This window comes from Styela clava, chromosome 4 (assembly GCF_964204865.1).
Source record: "Styela clava chromosome 4, kaStyClav1.hap1.2, whole genome shotgun sequence".
Classification (NCBI taxonomy): Eukaryota; Metazoa; Chordata; class Ascidiacea; order Stolidobranchia; family Styelidae; genus Styela; species Styela clava.
The window spans coordinates 1,428,372-1,451,543 of record NC_135253.1 but is presented as its reverse complement, the minus strand read 5'-3'; the positions used below and the strand labels follow the sequence as shown (position 1 = coordinate 1,451,543).

Below are 23,172 nucleotides of genomic sequence, written 5' to 3'. Positions count from 1 at the left end.
CCACACAAAACTATAGCTTGAAGTGTGGTAAATGTAAACGAATAAAAGAAGCAATTCGTAGATAATCGCTCAACTCTTAGTTCAATGAAGGTAAGGTATACATACGATCCAGTTTCATAGAAATGTGAACCATTGTAGTGTGAAATAGTCATCCTATTTCTGCGATAGTTTAATCGAATGTAAGAAGAACTGCAACAGGTTGTTATTATTACTAATGTGATGCTTCTGTTACCATAACGCGCACGTGCTTGATTTTTCATTGTTATTCAGTGGCTGGTGAAACAAAGATACGACACGGAACCTCGTACTCGTAAATTTGCGTCAATCAAGCCGGAAATTCTAGGTCAATTGACTTACTACCAAACGAACTATCTGGCCTCAAAAAATCCAAAATTACGCGAACAACTTACAAGTACTAGCCAACATGCAAAAAAATTTCGAACAAGTTTAAATGCTCATGAGAAGAAGTGGCCATATTGTAAGCTGACTGGCTACTCCTCGAACCACTTTCTCACTAAGTGCATGAAGTTGCCAGAGAGTGATCGTGAATATTTAACTAGAGAAATTCGTACTTTACTCTTACACGCACAAGAAGCGTCGATGTCGAGGCCCTCTATTAAAGATGTATTTTGGCAATCATATGGACTTTCCTCCGAGCATCGATTTCCTTGTTTACTTCGTGACATTGGCCAATCAGCAAGATGCAAAAAAGTGCGTAACAATGCCCCCTTTTCTCATCCGCTGAGACACTTTCCTCACTCAGACAGATTTTCAAGCGGGGTATGTATGTATTCGTCTCGTAAAAGCAATATAAAGGAGTAAGTAATTATAAATACTGAAGACGGGATGTATGCTCAAGACCATATTGGCCTAAAACACAAATGTGCGGCCTACACCCCTTTGGTGGTCGTAAACATTACCTCGTTTTCGCGTTTTTGAATTCTATTCGTTAGTTTTCAGTTGTGTTTCGGAAACTTAAATATAAATCAGATAATTCAATGATCCCTCTGTATTTCTAGGAGTTTTAATTTAATTGCAGTAATGAAAAATTAGTGTAGAAATAGCTGTGATAGACTTAGGCTGAAATTCTTTACCGTTCCTTTAAAAAACAGAGTGTTGTATTCGACGAATCATAATGATGGTTTGAAACACATACCCCATTTAACAGGCGCCAACTCGCAAAAGCAGCACTCTTAAAATAGCTCCGAAAATTTTGCCATGGTAAAGTATAGAAAGAATTTTTCGGGGGTGAAGGGTCCTTTGTCAATGCCTTACTCGATATTGGGACTGGCCACAATGTGATATCCCATTCTTTGTTGAAAATTCTACATAAATACTAATATTACCAAATGTAAACGAAAATCTTTTCAAGCTGACGGCACTTCGTATTTATCAGGCGAATTTAACATTTCTCGGTTCTCAAGTTTAAAAACCGAGTGTTACACAGCGCATATTGCCCGTCATACTGAAAAAAAGTATTGCGGCCTGGTGAGTATATATATTAACATCTCACTATCATTCAGTTTGTACAACGAAAAAGAACTTACAGTCGAACGTAGGGCAAACCGTAATAGCACAAGTCTCAACAGCTGGATATCCCTTAAAATTGTCGAAGTTGATGACACTAATGAGCCTAAAATTTTTGGTCGCTGTGGCCATATATTACCCGTGACCTTGTTAATGAGAATTTAGAGCCTGGCCTTGCTGTAGCACCGTTTCAACCCAACCTGTGACACCGCTCCTTATTCAGAAAAAATACTGGTAGACCCCGACAAAATTCTTTCGCCACAAGTAAGGACTAACGTCCCAACCAACGCTTTTACCGGGCACAAATTCAACACTGCAAAAATTGCCTGTTGGTAATATATAAATTTATCAGATTTGAATTGCGCATTTTAGCAAATGCCATAATACAAATCATTAATGAAATACGGTGGTGTTGTAACACCGTTCTGGGGAGTGAGAGTATATTCGCGCAGTACAATGGCAGCCGGATATTAGGAGATTTTTTAGAAAGAGTATAGTTGCCAAAATACCGGATGATTTATCTTTATTGCGGTGGTAATGCTCCGAGGGAATTATTTTCCAACGGGTCCAGGGTGCTTGAAGCTTTGTCAGATTCTGATATTTGTGTCTAGAACAGTTATTTCTCCACGGAGTGCCACAATTTCCGACTGGGTTTGGAGTGGGAGAGTAATGAAAGCATCTCCCCATATAGAATATCGCTATTGAATGTAGATTATGAATATTAGCGGAAACTTCAATCAAGAAGCAAGCTCCATTTGAAGCAAGTATATTGAAGCATGGGTGCTCCCGAAGTATGCGAACCAAGATGGCGGACATCGGAACGTAGTATGGGTAACAGGTTAGGGTTAGGCCATAATTTTTTTTTCAATTTTCCTTATTTTAGTCCTATTATCAGTTCGAAGACTAGCCAAGAGCCTCCCGTAGTATTTATACCTAAAATTATGGCCTAACCCTAACCTAGTACACATATTACATTCCGATGTCCGCCATCTTGGTTCGCATACTTCGGGAGCCCCGAAGCATGTTATTGGCAGTAATATTTAGGGAGGGGGTCATCATTTCATTTGCTAATATTGAAGATAAATCTGTGATTGCGTGCTCGTGCTCGCTAGATCTAGAAAAAGAATACGTTGCAGTAGATAATTTTAGTATAGGTTTAGTAAATGGATGCTGTTGCGTCATGTGATGATTTGTGGTTGTCCATATATATGAGCAATGGTCTCTCGTTGCTTTGCAGATGATTATTGACATCTGAACGACCGCCGTCGTTTACAGAATAAAAAACATATATACAATGAGTACGAAGAGCCTTTTGTTTATCAGTTTACTTCAAATAATAACATATTTCCTCAACACATAATGTAGCAGTATGGTTAGATTTTAGCTCTAGGACTAGGTCTTTATAGAGCCCAGAATCAATATATAAAGCGTAAAAACATATATGTCGCGTTACCTCAGTCCGCAAACTTATATATTGGGTTTTGTAGTAGGCTTAATGCTTGTGTCAGTACAACAGATGCTTTCCCCCATTGCTGTCTGCGTACTTGTCGTACAGTAAGAGCGAATTACTTGGTGCAATGTTATTTGAGAAGATGGAAAAATATTCAGGAGGTGCAACGATAATCCAAGTTGCCTCTGGCAGATACGCTTGTATCCGCCAAAATCATAAGATTATACCCGGAATGTTTAGCCGAGATATCAAAAAGACGTTTTGAAAAAGAAAAATCAGGAAAATTAGCCCACGAGCCCACTACAAAAGCAATTAGATCAAGTGCAGCGTTCCGGCAAAACGAGTGGGTTGCGATAATGAAGAATAATATGCTTATATCGGCGGTAATCTACTGATATAAACGACGAGACACCGTAGCCTATGCTAATTGTAGGAGTCCTCTGATGCAAAGACGCCACAACTAATCTTCTACGACGCCATAATATAGATTTCGAGTTCATGTATTAACATTTTCCTCATAAAATGAAGGCATTATTCGGTTAATACTGTTCGGTTAATTTATGCTTAGCAAGCTTTGTTCTTAAGGTTGAAGTGATAGAGTTTTTCAAGGTTATTCGATCGCATTTCAATTTTCGCAAGGTGGTTTCATCGCAGCAGGGGTTCAATTAAATGGCTTATCGGTTGCGTCTAACTGTGCCAACCACTGCACTGCAGCTTGAGAAGGTGTAGCCTACATGAGCCTCTATCGATATTTGTGGCGTTTTGAAAGATTTATTGAAAATAAGAAGAGCTTCGCAAGTTTTTACGTCCATTTTTATTCAACCTATTTAATACAAAAAAATCAAATAGTACAGCCATTTTGAACTAAACAGGCAAAAAAAATTGATTTAAAAGAATTGTTTTAAAACAATTCTTTTTGAACAAATTCCTAATTTTGGCGAAGACTACACACAGTTGAGCTATTTTCAGACAAGTTGTCTGAATGCAAACGTTTGGATATCCGTGGCGAACTAAGGTAATTTTAACATATTCAAAAGACTAGGAGACTAGGTAATAGAGAAAAACTTCGATAAACAATTATGTCAGCAGACTTTAGTCTAACCTCCAGAAAAGCTCCACCCCGGGGTTAAGACGTACAACTTTAACAAGGATCGACCACTTTAAACAAGTACGGTTGGGAACGTCTTACACCCCAGAGTCTCGTATTTCGCTTTCATTCCCGGTTTTAAGCACTCAAATAAATAATTGTTTATTACACACCTATTGTTAGTTTATTCAACCAGTTCAAAAGAAAATTACACAATAAATTTGGTGGAATTTGTAGTGTTGAACAACAAAATGAACTAACAAGTTGTTCGTTGTTCTAAGTTCTTATCAATAAAAAAGTTTCACCCAGCATATTAACATATTGTTGGAAATCAAGATATCGCAGATCTTGTATCCAAGCGCAACTCGGATGGACGGCGAATGCAGACTAGATAGCACCTTAAAATGAGATGTTGAGATGTACACTACCAATAATAAACATCTTCCCCAATTAAAACCGGAACAAGAAAGTTAGTATTTATGGTACAAAAATATATAAAACTAACGTTTTTGGCTCTGTAATGACACATCCCCAATACTACGGAAAAGAAAACAAACATACAGAAACATTACACCAAATGCTTTAAAATACATATATGAAATATATAGCACAGTTCAATGATGATGTCGACGTTGAATTCGTCAATGTGACATCGAAATATTGTTTTCCGGATCGATATTTCCAATGATGTTTAACGAGAACCTCGCAACTGTTATAAGTTCTTCAAAGATTGGGACGGAATCTTGTGGTTGTCTCAACCAACAATAAATTTAGGGTTAAAATCAATTCAGCATTATCACATCAACTTACTTTTTCAGATCAGATAAGCATAATAAAATATTTCAAGGCAAATATTGAAAGTTTAATAGTACATCAGGTCGTGAATGAAAAAAGCGCAATAAAAATAACTCGGAACTATTTTTAATGGACAAGACGACATCATAAAACTTTAAGGCATCGAACACTTGCATTTCCAGATAGTACCAAATTCATAAGTGGTTAAAGCGAACGAGTGAGAGAGAACTCGTACATAAAAGTAATAGCCAATACAAATTATTTGCGTCCAAACTAATCTGTTACAGAAAATCAATATCACAAATGTAATATATAGAGTGCCCAAAACGTGGTGAGATGTTGTAGTTCTTTCTTCAAACGCTCAAATTGGAATCCAAGATGGCGAGATATTTTGGTTCAATGATGCGAGTCATTATCTTATGTCTGCAGAACAAAATTCTCGAATAAGTGAAAATTTGAATAACTTTAAATTAAAACAAATCAATACATTGCTAACTCTTTGGTCGATTTTGCGATTAATACATTGCTAACTCTTTGGTCGATTTTGCGATTTGAAGGAATTTTATTCAAACGTATTTATAAAATTTTATCTGATTTAAAACTTATAAACTATTTTCAAGTATTGCAAATGAACACAATATGATTAACAATAAAATAAATTCTTAAATGTTACAGAAGTTTTAGACGAATTTACCCACCTCACTGGCAACAGAAGTAGTATAAGAATAGGAAAGATCATCTTCAGATAGAATTGCGGAGCGAATCCGAAGAAACAAACAATCACTAGTTGGAGCATTTGACAGAGAGTAAATAAATGGAGTTTCTTCTGTGGCACTTTACGAACATAGTGATTTGGAGGATAAGAACTCTGAATCAAACACGAAATGATTACATACTTTTTAGAACAGCGAAATCTTGTTTAGATCATGTGCACTTCCTGGAAGGCGATTTTGAGAAAACAACACGCAGAAAAAAAAATTAAAAACAACATGAATAGGCAAGTATTCAAAAATTGATGTATACCATTTATATATATATATATAATAGTGAAACTGTTTGGTTGTTTGTTATTATATTATTTAACCTCGTCACGCCTCCAATGGTAATACATTGACTCCACATTTATATATTTATATTATATATATATATATATATATATAAGTGAATATAGTTTCGCAATGCTGCGCAGTGCTATAATGTATTTTTTCTGTTTCGATTATTGCATTTCTTAAGCTGAAATAATATCGCCATTCGCCAATAATGCAAATACTCACGCCTTCAGTAAAAAAAAGAAGCAGTCTGTCAAAAAGTTGATTTCCTCCGAAAGAGGTGATTCCAAGGTAGAGAAACAGTCCCTGAAAAGAGCATTTACGCATAGAATTGAAGTATTCTATTGAAGGTAGTGTTTCACGGAAATACTTTTAAAATTAAATCTTAATATTCATCTTCTAGCAAATCAAAAATTGAATATTGCTTTCTTACCTGAAGTACTGGTACCGGGATATATTGAAGTATGTGAACGAACAATAGTGAGAGACCGATGAGAATATGAGAGAATAAAGTCGTTAGTCTGGTTTCTCGTACTTTTACGATTCTAAATAGGGACAAAAAGTATTAGATTATGAATAATACAAAATGATTGACGTTGAAGAACCACCATAATCAATTTAGGTTTCTGGCCATTCACTTGAGAAAATAGAATTTTATCATAAAATTTATTGCCATGTTTGTTTTTAAAAAAAATTACAGACAAACAGTTCGTTTAACAGGTGACTTCAACACAAAGTATCTAAGTAAAAACTATTGGTGAGGATTTTAACATCACAACAAAGTGATGAATAATCTTCAGTCTAGTCAGCAGTCTTTGTACACGTATAGCCACAGACTAATGGCATCGTGAATTCTCGTGAAGATCAGTCAAAATCATTCTCTTGATATAGACTAGTTACTTACTCATCGTGTACTGTTCCCAGAGTTGTCACGTGCTGTTCCACATCAGCCAATGCCCTAACATGTAATGGAGAATGCGGAAGGGCCGCATGCAGCCATGGTAAATTGAAAATCGAGAGGACTGCATTTATGAGAGCAATTAAAACAAGATCCCAGTGGTATGCATTTCCCTTCTGTAATCTAGGAAAATAAAAATAAATAGCATCAAACAATATACAGCGCAATGATATGAATGACCTTATTGCTGTTCTGAACCAGCATCTAAACTGAAGTGAGGTTTAGTACTTTTGTGCATGAGTAAGGAATGGAGAAAATAATGGATAACACGAAAAACGTGAAAAAAACTGTTCATTTTAACTACGATTACATTAGTATGAGAATGGCACGATAATCTTACTTGTTGGACGGTGTGTTCACGAGTGCAGCCGATACGTTCTGGTCCACAAAAAACAAGCAACTCAAGCTCAATCCCAAACCTGCAGCCACGAAAATTGCTTCAACTGTCAATAAATGAAATGGCGCAAGAACGATTCTCGCGCTTTCGGGAAAATAGTTGAAACGAGCAACTAAAAAGTAAAATTTGTTTATTTGTTAGATTGTATTACTTGAACAATAAAAAAATGAAGAGAAACAGAAACAAACTTACCGTCTATTTCTTGAAAGGCTATGGATCCGATCAAAGTGAAGACAATTACAGAGATTGGTAAAGCATAATCCGCCAAAATTTCACGCTTCGTTGACGATAAGAATTGACTGCAATCAAAGGTTTAATGTTAGATCAAAATTAGCATATACCATACTGCAAAAGCTACATGATAAACTTTGAATTACACTCAATGGTTAGCTATCAGTCCTATTACATGGCAAAGCTCCCAAGGATTCCAGTTTTGAACAGTCCAGTCGAGTATTTAATAACACAACACGCCTATTGGCGTCAGATCCAATCTTTTCTGTTATGCTAACTGAATACTATATTCAATTTATAAGTCATCGCTGCTGAAGGCGTACGGAGATGCCACACGGTTAAATGAAGTCAGTGGATACTCATGGAAGCTGCACAGTTTGATAAACTTCAATGATAGGATTAATTTTGGTTTAAATATACAAACACTCACGATTGTTCAAAACGAAGAATAATAAGTCCAAGAGCCAAAGTTCCGAGCATCAAAAATAAAAAGAGAATAAAATTTTCTGGCCTCGTGCAGTATTCCTCCGTCAAACAACTATCCGGCAAAGATTGTTGCAATGCTGTTATAAAATTTCACGACATAATTTTCATTTCAAATAGAGCATAAGTCCTTTCTATACAATATACAGTATCAAAATGGGCAATTTTGAGGTTATGACTGGTGCGGTAACAAAAATACCCCGTACGGTTAGGAAATAAAAAAAATTATTGCTCATGCGTTCAGTTGCAGCTATTGAAGATTGGTAAGCTTTGTTCATATCTTTGAATAATTTAGTGCAACTAAAAAATAAAAAAAAATTCCAGAAAAACGATCAACTTACTCTCATTCACTTGATATTTTGTCTCGTTGAAGTTGTAATTCCGTCCATGATCTGTGAATCATTTTACCCATTATATAAACAGTAATGTGGTCGACTAATTTGTAATATAATACGACTTTGGAATGTCTTGAATATTAATATGATATAATTAATAATTATATCAACCGTGTGCTAATACAAAATAGCATTGTACGTTTCATCCGAGAACCTGTTCGCTCTTTCATTAAAACAAACAATTTCTTGACTTTTTATACATACATCTTCATTGAGAAAATTTATCCAAAGCACTGGATATCTTTTTTTGTTTTTGTTTTCAACGTAAAGGAAACGCACATCCAGTTTGACTTCTTAATGAGTGTCACTTTTAAAGTGTGGTAGGTCAACAACGCTTAAACTTACGCCTATGTTCGTAATTTTATTTGCAAGATTCTTTGCGAATCTGAACAATAACGTGACATATTTAATCTCACGTTAATGTTGCACCAATATATTTATTATATATATTAATATTTCCATAATGATGTAAGCGTTCAATTCAACTTAGTCATCCTATAAACATTCAGTAAAATATATGGAAGCATATATGCAAAAACGATATAAAAAAGTTGATTTTCAATGTTAAAACACTTCTGGATTTCTGTTTCTTGGTAAGGGTAACGCTTTATTCGGACTTTAACATGCTCAAACTAATTTATTATTGAAACTGAAAAAACTCACTTCCGACCGTTGCCATCACTGCATCTGCGATGAAAGCAAGCGCGATAAAGAAGGCGAAAATCTCCTCTGTTGACCTGTGTGAGATGAGTAAAAATTGACATTTCACTTGTAGATTCCACATATGTAATCAGTCTACATCGCATCAACACATCAACAACAGTTGGCTGCTTTTAGAGCACAACACTAATCAAGGAAAACGTGATTGCTTCAGTAAGGTCGGATTTTACAGAAATACGTTAGGTGATGTCCATCCATAGGAAGTGCGCGAAAGTTGTTGAAAATCTTGTTTGGAAAGCCCGCAATAAATAAAATATAAATAATACTTAGATCTTCGCTTGCTTACCTTGTCGAATATTTCATCAGTTTACTAGCATGGAAGCATCCTTGCAAAATGATGAAGAATGAATTCCACAAGCCGACCATCGCATACAATGCCAGGAAATCAACATTTATAACGCCGCTGACCATTTTTATTACTGAAATACAGAAATTTTAAATTAAAAATCTTTCAAGTACTGAACTTGTATATATATACTGTATATGATAAAATAAGACTTAATCCAAACTTAGGTTCTTACAATCTGAAGTAATTCTTAATCCATGTCCAATTGAAATTATCTATACGAGAACAGTTCGAATTCGCCCAATGTTTTGTAATATACATTGTAGACAGGCAAGTAATATATATTAATTTTGCTATTGACGCCAATGACCAAACAAGACTTTGCTTGATATCCCTCAACCCCGAGAAAATGATTGAGGAATGAATAGGTTATTGGGATCAAGCGAATAAGATCGTGTTACCTTTCACGTATAAAGCCAATGGTGCCGTAGTCAAAAGAACAAGTAGAGGTTGTCCACTAAACAGAGAAAAAACTAGTCCACCGAACGTCTGTGCCATGATACAAGCGGTCACACCTGAAATAAAGAGTAATTAAATAACTTTTGATATATAGTACAGACAATCTGGTAGATCCAATGACGCGCATGGTCGAGATATTTCCTCCAGACTTGGGATGTACAAAATACGAATCCGGACTCTAAAAAACGACGACTCCGATAAAGAGTTCCGGAAAAATTACGAACACACAAAAGTAGCAATGTCTGTCTTGGCTACACCGTATTCGTGAGGTGGTATGTAGATATTCTATATCGAGTATTTAAGCGTTTTAGCAGGGTTAATCCAAACCCGACCTCGTCATATATAACGTGAGACGGTTGTTCCCAAACTTTTTTTTTCGCGACCTCAATTTTCATAAGATCAAAGCCCACGGATACTCGTGATCCCACAACTAGAAAGAGTGCGCAACTTCAAAAAAATCAGTATATTAGTTTGAGTATCTCAATGAAAACAATGTACCTGTATAAGAAAAAACGTGTACGGAATCACATCATTTAAGTGTCTTTTATTATGTTAGGACTTGTGGTTGTGGTTTTGTGTTTCACTGTTCAAAACGCTTCGAAATTATGCATGAAACGTCTAATTACGTAATATTGCAATGAGGCGATGTGAACAAAAACACGTAGCCTACTGGTAGATTTTAGACACGTGCGCAATTTACCAAAGCGCTATTGCAACTGATCGAAATCTAAAGTGTGATGATTTTTCCGCCAAGACACCGCCTGGCAATCAACGCCATACTTGTGTCAAACACTTAATTGAGGGCCAATCGCCAAATAAAGCAAATTTGCTTTGTATACCTGACAATCAAGCGGTAAAACTGGTACAAAATAACAAACAACATAATTTCTCGCAGACTGGCAAAAAAACCGGTTCGCGTAGCAGCGGGTGGGACACTGGTTCAGCCTCCAGTTACTCACGAATGAAAAATAGGGACTAAGGTTCATTACTCGTTCGGATGTAACATGATCAAAAATCGATTAAAGAGAAATATTATTGGCGCTCGTAACACTGTCACTCAATTGCATTTACTAATACCGGTACCTGCCGACCAGCTGGAAAGTTTAAGTAGCCTTCCACGTGAATATTGGCGCCGTTTGGACAATAGATGGTCGAGTTATTGCTGAAAATAGTGACATTTTGTCATTTTTCGGTACCCGCCGACCAGAACAAATTTCACTTTCCAACTTTCAAATCCTAGTCACATGTGTGTGCATGTTTGACAGAAATAAGGCGACCCCGGAAAATCTTCACGCGACCCCACTCGGGGCCGCGACCCACTAATTTGGGAACCACTGATGTAAGACATCAAAATGGCCAGGCCATGACGCTAAGAATTTGACCACTATGTTTGCAACTATTAAGAAGTTCTATAACTGTTGATATTATTACTAGTTTTTACCTATTTTGCCTTTCGTATTTTCCTCATACACTGTTCCAAATGCAATGTCAGGCAATAAGCACGCAAAGTACAAAAACAGAGTTGTTGCAATCACTTTTCGCAGGGTATATTTCCCAACAATTCCTAAAACGATGTAAATTGCAGATAAATATGAGAACTACTTGCTTGAAGTATTTTCTACATTTTTAGCATTGGTCATTTTTCTAATAAATTGTTTGATGAATCAACAGAGGGTTTTCATAACAAGCATGACTTCTTCCCGTATAAAGTTCCCAAAACGTTTCTGCTAAATCATTACTTTTAAACTTTCAAATAATTTGATTGTGCCTAAATGACAATAACCGGAACATACCATCAATAAAATCAGAAGGATAATATGGCAACCGTCGTTTGAGATCATCAAGTACACCCCGACCAAAGTGGTAGAACGGATATTCCTGAAAATGACAAAAAAAAATGTATTAAGGGCATATTAATCAAGAACTATTGAATCAATTTCATGCGAAACCACTAAAACTTTGCTAGTGAATTTGAAACACAGAAAATTGCCAGACAAACGAAAAGCAAATCCCTGCTTGTCGAAATTTGGTGTCTCTCAGTTGACCACGCTGCAGAAAACTAAAACTTTTCCATCACTTCATTTTGGCATAGCTGTAGGCAGATTTTGCTAAAATAATGGCATTTAAAGTCCAGCAAATAACATTTACTTATAAGAGAATATGAAAACACAAGTTGCTGAAAATCAATCATGAACACGGTAGACTGACAGCAAATAATGTAGAGAAGTCAAATTCTAAGAAAATCCTTTTTTATCTGGCTAAAATTAAGCACGCAAATGTTATCGCATAAACGCTTCGTTTACAAAACAAAGATAAGAGGTGTAATAAGAGGTATTAAAATTAGATTTTATATTCGTTACAATGTATGTACAAAGTTGGCCATTGATAGAGAAGAACAAGTTTTAGTAGTTCTGTAACGAAGTTTAACTAAAGTAACAAATTATGGTGGCAAAGATAACACCTTTTCGTGTTCTCGGAACTATTTCACTAAATTAAACGTTATTGAAAAAGTAATGAAGCATCTTGTTAAGTAAAATCCAAAACGATAGTTAAGTGTTACAATCCTAAGTGTCTTACAGACCATTGTTATTCAATAAACAACAAACCCCCATATTCTCGAAAGACTCTTCTTCCTCTTCGATGAAAGTTTCCGAGAGAGATTTCCTGACATCTCGAATATGATTCTCACTCTGCTGTTTCAAAACTTGTTTAAACTCTTCCTCGGAGGATGCGTCGCTCAAACTTTTCCGGAAGTAAATGTTGCTCATGAGAGAAGAGAACGTACGACCGACTTCCACGGCATTTTTAGTGAATTTCTGCAACGAAAAAAAATTTGAACAAGTCGAAAATAATGCACGGATCTCTTTAGTAATTCAACTTCATCAAAATAAAAACATCCAGTATTTTCTGGCGTTGTGCTGAAGGCCATAATTCACACGAGTACAGCCATAAGCGAGTGTTGGATAATTGCACGTCGGCAATGACAATTATCATATCACCCGACAATCAGAGACTCCATTAAAAATTGACAAACATTATTAATTGCTGAAAGTCATTAAAAATATTTGGATATGACGCCTTTGATATTGTTTAAATATTTATCATCAAGCAACGTCAAAACAAACTGACTCATAAAAATATTTTTCTGGAACATTCCATTTGTTAGGTCATCAATCCTGTCAAAATATACCGTTGATTATGTGCACATATTGCGTCAATAGTTACGTAAGGTTGTTTACGCAAGACGGATTCAAGGTCACACGTTTTGTTTTTCTCCATTCAACAACTCATCTGAACATGCGCATCAAAGAATTTAAACTAGAAGTTTAAATATTGATGCACTTGGATAAATAACTTTGCAACACGCGTTAATAAGTATATTAAACGCTTGTCTATAATACCATCGGTGCATAGGCGCGATCGGCTAGGGATTTTAGCTGTGCCAACTGTGTTAGTTAGTTTTGTGCCAAAGCTTATGATAATCGGATTCTTTTCCCGTCTGTGCACACAATGCGAATCCCAAACTGATTAAGATGACTGCTTGTGTACAAGTTTGTTCACAGCAGTAGTGTTAAACACGCTGTAGAACATTACCTCACCTGATCATTAAATTTTATTATTTTGTAAACTGTGGCGAAAGTTAACATGTTCATTCATATTCAAACAATCAAGTTTACGCCACGCAAAACCGTTGTATATTTTTGCGATATTGGCCCATATACATGCAAGGTACTCATGATACCACAGGTCATTATGTGTTTGTTGCACTATAATCGCATAGATGCAAGCAATGCAAAGATCGATCGACAAGGGGCGAGTAATAAAAAGTGAATTTTTGAATCGATGCAGACAAGAGACATGCCTGCTAGCGATAACCAGTGCAAGGTAGTATAATATATTCCCTGCAGTTTCCATAAAAACTAATATGATAAGATAGAAACTCTCGCTTTTTATTTCGTGTAGGAAATATATTTGCTAATAAAACATAAGTGAATGGTCAATAAGAGACTAAATGTAATAAAGAAATCTGCCAACACTATGAAACATTATAATTGGACTAATCTTATAGAACATTTGGTATGCTAAAATTTTGACCAAATATCATAAACATATTTGACATATCACAATAGCAATATTGAAGTAATATATCAAATATCCTAATTCCATTTTATTCTATAATTTTGTGGCATGATATACAAGCAAACAAGTCCATAGAATACGTCATATAAAATGCAAGTATGTTTACGGACCAATTGTCTTCATGTTTGTTGAATTTTAAACCGTAAACAACTAATGTAATCTGTAAACAGTTAAGTTTTGTGGCTACATGACACAATAAAATCTTTCGATAACGAGACATAGCTTGATATCGTGAAAATACCAGTAAATACACCCAAAAAGGTGGGAATAAATCTGCACAACATGGAGGAAACCACTGGCTTAGCATTATAAGTGAGAAATGAATGCACTCCACCTGCAGGATAAAATATATATTTTAGAACATAAATTACCTCCTTTTTCGGCGCCACCACAGCAATCACGAATGAAACTTCTTCACATTTGTTTCCCAAGTTCAATGGATGACGCAATCTGGCTATTGCAACGTGACTTCGTTTGATCATAGGCAAGACGCATCTGTGTACAAAAAAGATATTTGCCAATGGAAAGAATAGAAAACTAACTTGAATTACACTGGATTGTAATTAAATAATCATTACTTACAAAGCGGTTATCCAAGTTTCTTCGTATATTGTACCGTCTCGAACGTACTTTACCCCCTGAATTGTTTCACGAAGTTGATCCACAGATGCCACTAAAATGGTAAAGATTGTTGATCAAAATAGCATTATCAGTTCACAAAACTTGCTATAAATTCGATATCATGTTGCGTCTGTCCCGTCATCATCAAATACAAGTTATTCCGATTACACTTTTAATTACAATATTGGTACCGATAATTAAAAAGGAAGTTTTTAAAAGTCTCACATGATTCGTTTCCAGGTTGATGGTTGGTGAAAAAAGCTTTCCCTGCCTTTCCAGTTATTTTTTCGTCCAAATCCAAATCTTTCTGCAATTTTTCCATCAATTTCTCGATGATAGTTTCCAGGCCTGTTGGAAAATGAAACTCCATTAAGTCAAACAGTTTTTGTTGAAATGGGAGCATAGGAGCGAATTTTAAGGCACACGGTGCAATAGTTTAATTATCAATATTAGATATGCTGTTCTAAGACATTTCATCCTAAAAACGAGTTGAGAACCAAGATAAGTTATGCATGCAGAAACTCGAATCAGTTGAATTTTGCAAACAATGACAGAACAAATAGAATAGTTAACATAAGTATGTATTACTATAACGGCGAGATGAGACGTGCATGATAGTTCTCACAACATGCCATGTAAAATCTGAAACCCCCGGCAAAATGCAAAGTGAAAAAAAAAATGCAAATGAATGAAGTGAAAGCTTCTATAAAAATGTGTTTAAAAAAGAAGATTATAAACTTTGGAGTATTAAATTTCATGATGTTTGAACAGCGTTTAATTCCTATCAACTGGAAATTTGACTTGCGGTTATACAGCTAAAGATTTTGCGATGATGATGATGGATGATTACTGTTTATTTATTCTATTAATCCAATATATGTAGAGTTTTTTGATATCTTCATCAGCGTGAATGAAGGTAACAAAGTCATGCGAAAACCGGATTGTTATATTTGGGAAAAAGTGAAGAAACTACTGTTCATTGTTTAAAAAGTGGAGTGTGCTAATCAAGATGCTATGGAAAGAAAGTTATCATGTAGTAGACAACTGAGATTCGGCAAATATGCCGAAGCATGAAACGCCAAAGCGTAACTCGCCTTTTTTCAAAATTAAGTTTGAAAAATTTAAAGAGGACTAGACGTTTGACAACCATCGGTTGTAATCTAATGTAGCCACTCCGAACAAACCTCAAGTGGTTTGATATTCGTGGCAATAAAGAAACACGAATAAATAAGGGTAAATTATATGGCAAAGATATTGCACACATAAACGTCCTTATACAAGGTTGTCTACTTGTAAACAGAAACGATCACCTGGAAAAACTATATTTTTCAACTCTACCATGCACACTTACACCGCGGTGCAGCACGTACCGAATGATACATCGGATTTGTCTTCTACGAAAGAGAATACAAATATATAGTAACAAGTTGGGCATCATAGTAACATAAGCAGAAAGAAAATACTTTGAATTATTCTTTGTCGCGTGACATTGTTTCTCCATATACAAGTACATGAAATGAACAATTCGCGACTACTTTTGGGTCAGTAATGTTGATAACAGAAAATGTGAACAGAAAAAAAAAAATTGTATATTTTCCTTCACCAAGTATATTGATGGCAGGCACTTATGCAGAAATAATCGAATGAATATTTTTTTCGGAAATCACTACAGCACAAAACTGCGCGGCATAATTTAAAACTAAGGACCAGGCCGAGCACAGCGTTGAATTTGAGCCAGAGGCCAACTTAAGTATAAGCTATATTTTGATCTTAAAATATAATTTACTTGTGTCCGGAAGATCCAATAATACCACGGGCTGAACCAGAAACTTTGCCAAGTCCTTATTTGCTCTGATCTCTTCCGTAAAATCTTTTAGTGGTAGATTCTAAATACAGAATAATGAAAGTTTTGCATACAGACAAGTCCAAGCATTCATTAGGTAATATCAATTTATATGATTGAATTCGCGACACATCACGATGCCAAGTTATTGATTTTCAAATTTCAAGCATTGAAGTTCACTATAAGGTCTCCACCAATCAACAGACATACCCAGATTAATTCAAATTTGGTGTGATTTCGGTCATTCCAAACTATTAAAATCAATTTTTGTTTCGTTTCATTATATATCCTTTTTTTAATTTTTTAATTTAAATATGATCGCTTGCTATTTGGATTTAAAAATACGATACCAATAATATAATTTCAATACTAATTAACTAAAAACACTGTTTAAAATTGTTCATGTTCGATTTAGCATAGATCTGAGATGACGTAGATGAAGGCAAACTGAAGACAAGTAGTTAGCAGTACTACGATTTCTCACCAACAATGAACATCACTTAAATAACAAATTGCAAAGAACATCCGTAATCGATTAGGATATGAATTTAAATTTCTATTGCTTTGAAAATTAGATGGTAAAGCAACATATTCAATTGATAAACTTTGATATACTTTATGGATTTAATGAAGGGACTTGTTATGTTCATTGATATTTTCTTCACAAACTACTTGCTTCGAGTACTAATGCAGCACTCATATAGCTAAAATCTGGAAGTAATCCGTTAACTTACTTTGCGTATCTTCAAAATAAGTTCTCGATGAGCGTCTTCTTCGTCATAATCTGAAATGAAACAAAATCACATTAGAATCGCATCATATCGCATGAATGGCGGATTGGTGTGACAAAAAGCTTATAATGTATGTAGATTCCAAATATGTGGATTCATCCATTAATTTTCGATATGCAGCAAATATACAAAAATCGATATTTAGCATGGAGTATTCGAAGTTTGGAATTCCCGTGTAAACAGTTTTAAATAGTGTTTTGGCGTCTTTTTAAACGCATCAAACGTTTTCGATGATGTAAAATATGGCTGCAAATCTATCCTTTCTTTCTATCGATATTTTAGGTAAATCAAAATGGCGGGTGGTCTCGGAAAAATTCGAATAAAGGTCACTATCAGCGTCAATTTAATTTATGATTTAACAAGTTTCTTCAATACATGTATCAATATTTGGTGTCATTTGGGTAAGAAGCATTTGTGACCACAAATGTCTGTTGGCACACGACCTACATAATTTATAGCGTGGTGTATGTGTTAATAGCAAACTTTGTTGCAATCAGCGAACCAGACAAACAAAATAGCAGCCAGCAAATTATGCATTATGCAGGACTTGCAAACAACAAATCGACATTAGTTTGCTAATCAAGGTTATATACGTGAGATGCTACTATGCTCCTGTCATATTTTATTATTTTGCGCAAATATTGACAAACATATTTGACCTTGTCGCATTTATCTGTCTCGACTTCAAGTCTCGATTGATTGCCCACATTCTGCTGCGACTATAAATATCCCCTTATCGTGAAAATATTGCACTTGACATTGGCGATAAAACATTCTGATTTTCGATCAACATCGAAATTTATAATCATTTTATGACAGCACACCAGAAATATGATTGCTGCCAGTATAAAGCACGTCTCCATATACGAATGCAATGCAATATTCAAAATATAAATGGGAAACGCATTTTAATATGAAAATTGAGCACATTGTATCAGTCATAATCAATAAATATAAAACTGAGTGTGAAGCAAATTTTTGTTTGGTTCGAAATTATCGGTTTATCGCTATAATTATTACGTACTCTAAGATTAGGTGGCCTAATAGCATATGTACGAAATTAACAAAAGTATTATTTGAAGTTAAATTGTGTGGCGTGCGGAGTACAAGGACAACATCAAATCGACATGTAGAATACGGTTTCTGCCTCCAATTATCATGACTAAATATGTCCGCAAAATAAAACTTATAAATGAATACAGACGAATGAATACATGACACGTATTTTTATTTTGGAAACAGTTAATCTTACAAACTATTTGATACAATTTTCAGAAAATTTATTCCGCTTCTGAAATGCTAAAACCCTTTTTGTGTAAACATGAGTAAATTTCCTAAATATGGTTGAGTTTACATTAAACACGAGGTCACGCGTATTGAGCGCGTAAGTCCCATATTTCATATAATATAATGAATAAATTATTGGAATGTATGGAACATGTGATTAATTTCAGTAAACGAGATTTTCGTAGTTTCGGAAACGTCGCGGTTGCTCGGCGAAAGTCGGTAGCTTCAAGTTGTTTGTTGTGTTTCTGGGCTCATTTTCGCGTCTATTTAGATGGTTCGCTAAGTAGGTGGAAATCACGCAATAGTTTTATTTCTTTGACATCATGTCCAAATTTAGCTTTTGTGAATAAAAACAAATCAAGCAGCGATGAATCAATAACACAGATTTTTACTGCGAACCGATCCGTGAAACTAATAAAACTAAATAACGATGCCACTGGGTCTTATATAATTGATTTACCTCACCCGGAATAAAATCGTGAATTCGATTGCACCAATGAAAAAAAATGAGTTTAACTGTCTCTTTTGTAGTACTGAAATAAGTTATAAAGATTAATCTCCATATACACGATCCATAATCTTATTCATTCTTGACTTAATTAATTTCACACAAGATCATCTGCGTTCGGCGATAGGATGAATGAAAGCAAGAAATTCTTATATTACCAAATTTAAGTTACCTTTTTCTCTGCACCGATATTGACGCTGCATATTAACACTGACATGCTGCTTCATTATTCTTTTTAACTCCAAAACACAAACAACGGAGATAATTCTTAAACTGCGAAACGCTTTCTACTGGCTTCCTTGTTTACAAATGTAACCTTTGTTTACATCAATTAACGCTGGCTATTTGCCATCTCTTGAGCAAGGGTGAAAGAAACCTTTTTCTCAGGACGCGTTGATTGATTGACGACACGTTTATTTTTAATTGACATGCCATCATCTCGGGAAATAAATTGACATTTAAATGAGCGATTCAACATGATGCTCACTGTATTGCTTGTAAGGATAGTATGCAAATTGAAAAATATACAGTAGAACCTTGCAAGCACAAAATTCTCTACTTTCTTGCACCTGTTTTACTCTAACTTACTCTAAGTTTTACTCTAAGTATGATTGCAGTTATGTAATGTCATACATCCTGTACACACACAACATAATATCCTGACCGAGAAAGTTTTCGCAATAAAAATATGTAAATGGAGATCAAATGACATTGAATAGTATGTAATATACAAATCCTCTCAATGTGTACTGTTTATGAAATATGTATAAAGAAGTAAGCGAAGTTTTAAGAGAAATTGTTTCGAAAAGATTACACCTAATCCTAAAGAAACGCGTATTAACGGTAATCTTGGCAGTTGATTGGTATAATATTCAGCAATCATGATCAAGTATAGCTGCGTCTGACACATTGTTGCGAGTTATTCGAAACATAATAGAAGCAACAACAAATTTGAATTTATGTATTTGTCGAGCAACATTTAAAGAGCGATTTTTAATAAATATATACATACAGGCTCAATGTTTGTTGTATGTAGAGGGTTATATAGCATATCGTTGAATTAGCTAAGCGAATAGTACATACGGCCCAAATATCCAGATGATAACAATAGCACGTTTTTATTAATTAAGATTATACTATAAATTAAGATTTCTAATTGCTCGCTTTTGGATTTTTTGCATAATATTAAACTGATTTTATACAATACTGTATATTTAAACACAACTGATGATAATATCACTACAGTTTTTCGTTCTTTTTACTCAAATGTTTCATTTCCGTCAAAACTACACTACTCGGGTGTGAACTTGAGTTTGTTTAGTCCGACAAACTTGCTTTATAGTTTTAATCTATTCTACCGATGTACAAATTTTAACTAAGACTACTATTTCGTTCTACTTTTAAAATTGTCTGATCCATTTAAAAGCTGCAATGATGAATTAGCAACTAAAATGTTAAACTATAGTTTCTAATGACAGTTGCAAACGGAACGTGATAACTCTCGCGTCCCCATATACACCCTGCTAAAAATCCATTAAATTTACCACCATATGGCAATGTCTGTAGTTGATGACATGACTGAAATTCATTAATATTGGCAATACTAAGTATGAACAAATTTATTCGAGCACTAGGCATTGGTCCAGAGTTAATCCATAGGTACTAGATTCACTAGTTTACTACTTACTAGATTAATTTAATAACACCTAAATAATATGTGTTTTATTAATTTTTGTAAAAGCGTATACCGGAAGTCCCTACCAGAATACCAGTCATGATGTGCACATATGATGACACCAGTTTTATTGCGTCATCATTTTGATTGAAGTTTAACTAGGAATTAGCGATTGAATAAAAGTTACATAAACAATAAAAGGTATATGGTTGCCACATTTCTGAAGTATAGTTCTCATTCCCCATTTGATTATCAGATGAGGGATTAGGTAATATATATGAAAAACGATTCCAATGGTTGATTCAACGGGGATGTTCATTAATATATTAATATGAAATATTTATATAAGCTTGTGGGATTCACTGAAAACAAATTAAGAAAATGATAATGGATTTCTGAATATATGTTCAGTAAATAACATAATGTCTTGTTCATTCAAACATAACGTATTATCAATCGATTGAATAATAAACACTAAATTACTTGAACATGATATAACCAATGTGTGTCACTCTTCAGTGATTCATCTATTCACGGAAAAGTCAGTGAATTCCACTATAAAATCATTGTAAATACTTTTGCTTACCGATGCTCCATGTCGACCCTCGTCTTCCTCCTGTTCCACGTCTCGCATGGTTGTTATTCGCCAGTTGAGAATAGCGTGGTAGGTGTTCCAGCATAGCTGCAGCGCGAGTCGGCTTAGGGGACAATTCTTCTTCATCGTCCGCAGTAATATCGGAAAAAGCATCTACATTCTCGCTTATTGTTCGACATCTGTAAATACATGAATATACTTGGTGATAATAGGGGCTTGCCCACATGCGAACCGAGGTAACCGAGCCGCTAATGTAGTGTTTTACGAATGATTTCTAATATTCTGCGATGCGCTGACAAAGATTCATCTCCAATTGGTGCCATTAAACTAATTGAGTCGTACCTTTCTCTTGGTGGTGGCTGTCCTCTATAAGCCACGATCCCATTTGTATTACGGGTGATGGGCGGGCTCTCAGTCACAGTGACAGCTCCATCTCGACCAAAGATTGTAGTCTCGCCATCATTTTCATTCGGTTGATCGAACGATGGATTTACGTAGGTAAAGTCCGTTCCTGTTGAAAATTAGAGTCTTGTTATTTGGCCCATTGTTTACAGATGGGATACCCATTTCCCGCTTCTAGATAGTTTTTATAAGTCTTGAAACGAAATGTAGATTCGACCATAATTTAAGTTATCGTGCATGCCATTTGGTAAATTGCCTGAGTGCATCTTGGGTCGATCTAATCAAAAAGAAAGTGTGATTAATCGAAGATTATTTTTAGAAAGCTCGTATATTGCTTATAAAAAGGATCAAATTATTATTCAAACCTTCAGCTTCGGGTGTTTCACCACCGCCTTTGGTTTGAAGTGACATTTTGTTCAGTTCAGTTCAACCAGAATTTATGTCAGATCGACGCAGTTATACTTCTTTTTTCTTGTCTTGAACGCAGAACGGTTTGAAGCTTGCGTATTCCGAATCAAAGGCATAAACCTACAGAACTGATGAAAAATGAAAATTATTGAATGCGTTGGGTCGACACAAATATCAGTCTTATCAGTTGATTCGCTAAATGTGAAGTTTCACGGTTCGCTAATCCGTGCATTTTTGTTGCTATTCGCTTTTAGATGAAATTTCGCCATACAATAGCCACAGGAATGTCTTACATTGGAAATAATCGACAAAGCTCGGTTAAAGTTAAAATGGATGATTATGCTTGAATTATCGCAGAGTAAAATATCAAATTTACATCGATATGAATTATGTGAGCAAATGATATCAAAGTAGAAGGGCAGATGAAGAGAATATGAAAACGTATTAAATTTGCCCAAACCCAGCCAAAAAAAGAAGATCTACTTATAGAAAGGATTGTAATCGACCACAATGCATACATCAGTTTTCATCAAGCACACGTTTTTTTTGTTTTTTTTTTAATACAAGCCTACTTACCGGTCGAAGTGAAATTAGCAGAGGTTCCGAGAAGAAAATTATCAACTCGGATGTAAAAGATGATTTTATCACCAGCACGGCCGTCTTCGCTTGTTATAGCCTACAACACTACTCTGAAAATTTATAAATTTCTGAAAATGGTAAAATGCGTGGTTACAATATTAATTGTACCGAATCAAGTGATTGTCGCCACAACTCGGGTAAGATTGAGCGAAATTCTAGCAGATAGGTTTTGCAAAATAAATTTGCTTCCACGGTTCACCTAGTTGTCGCGTTTGAACTGATGTGTCAGTGTGCCGCGACACCACAATATGCAATATGCACAAAGCAAAATACATGTATAATTGTCCAATAAAATCCATGCTGTTCTAACGTTAGGTACAATCGAATACGATTGAAGTATTTAATCTGTTTAAATTCCTACTTATT

The 23,172-nt window shown here is 35.1% G+C and overlaps 1 protein-coding gene across 4 annotated transcripts; it reads right to left on the bottom strand.

Annotated features, from left to right (window-relative positions):
* Positions 1 to 4,222: 4,222 nt before the first annotated feature.
* Positions 4,223 to 22,897, bottom strand: LOC120325866 (solute carrier family 4 member 11-like). 4 transcript variants are annotated; one of them, XM_039392034.2, is made up of 25 exons: positions 22,744 to 22,897; positions 22,125 to 22,295; positions 21,700 to 21,868; positions 21,349 to 21,536; positions 17,236 to 17,285; positions 16,445 to 16,544; positions 16,029 to 16,052; positions 14,884 to 15,006; positions 14,620 to 14,710; positions 14,409 to 14,532; positions 12,504 to 12,713; positions 11,691 to 11,775; positions 11,339 to 11,461; positions 9,840 to 9,953; positions 9,379 to 9,511; positions 9,036 to 9,109; positions 8,319 to 8,369; positions 7,925 to 8,057; positions 7,456 to 7,562; positions 7,207 to 7,375; positions 6,813 to 6,989; positions 6,342 to 6,453; positions 6,134 to 6,214; positions 5,558 to 5,727; positions 4,223 to 5,282 (listed from the first exon to the last, which is right to left on the bottom strand). In XM_039392034.2, exons 2-25 carry the CDS (start codon positions 22,168 to 22,170, stop codon positions 5,213 to 5,215), a joined length of 2,724 nt encoding a protein of 907 aa, XP_039247968.2. In that variant the 5' UTR covers positions 22,171 to 22,295; positions 22,744 to 22,897; the 3' UTR covers positions 4,223 to 5,212. The 4 variants fall into 4 exon arrangements, with proteins under 4 accessions (XP_039247968.2, XP_077967625.1, XP_039247969.2 ...); XM_078111499.1 differs by having other exon boundaries at positions 21,700 to 21,870; positions 22,133 to 22,295; XM_039392035.2 differs by lacking the exon at positions 16,029 to 16,052.
* Positions 22,898 to 23,172: the final 275 nt, after the last annotated feature.

Bases quoted from the DNA above. Each gene is read 5' to 3' on its own strand.
- LOC120325866 (XM_039392034.2), bottom strand. From the start codon at position 22,170: ATGTCACTTCAAACCAAAGGCGGTGGTGAAACACCCGAAGCTGAAG. The intron at 8,058-8,318 runs GTAAGTTGATCG...ATTTTATAACAG, and splicing joins AAAATATCAAGTGAATGAGA to CATTGCAACAATCTTTGCCG. The intron at 7,376-7,455 runs GTAAGTTTGTTT...TTTACTTTTTAG, and splicing joins AGCCTTTCAAGAAATAGACG to TTGCTCGTTTCAACTATTTT.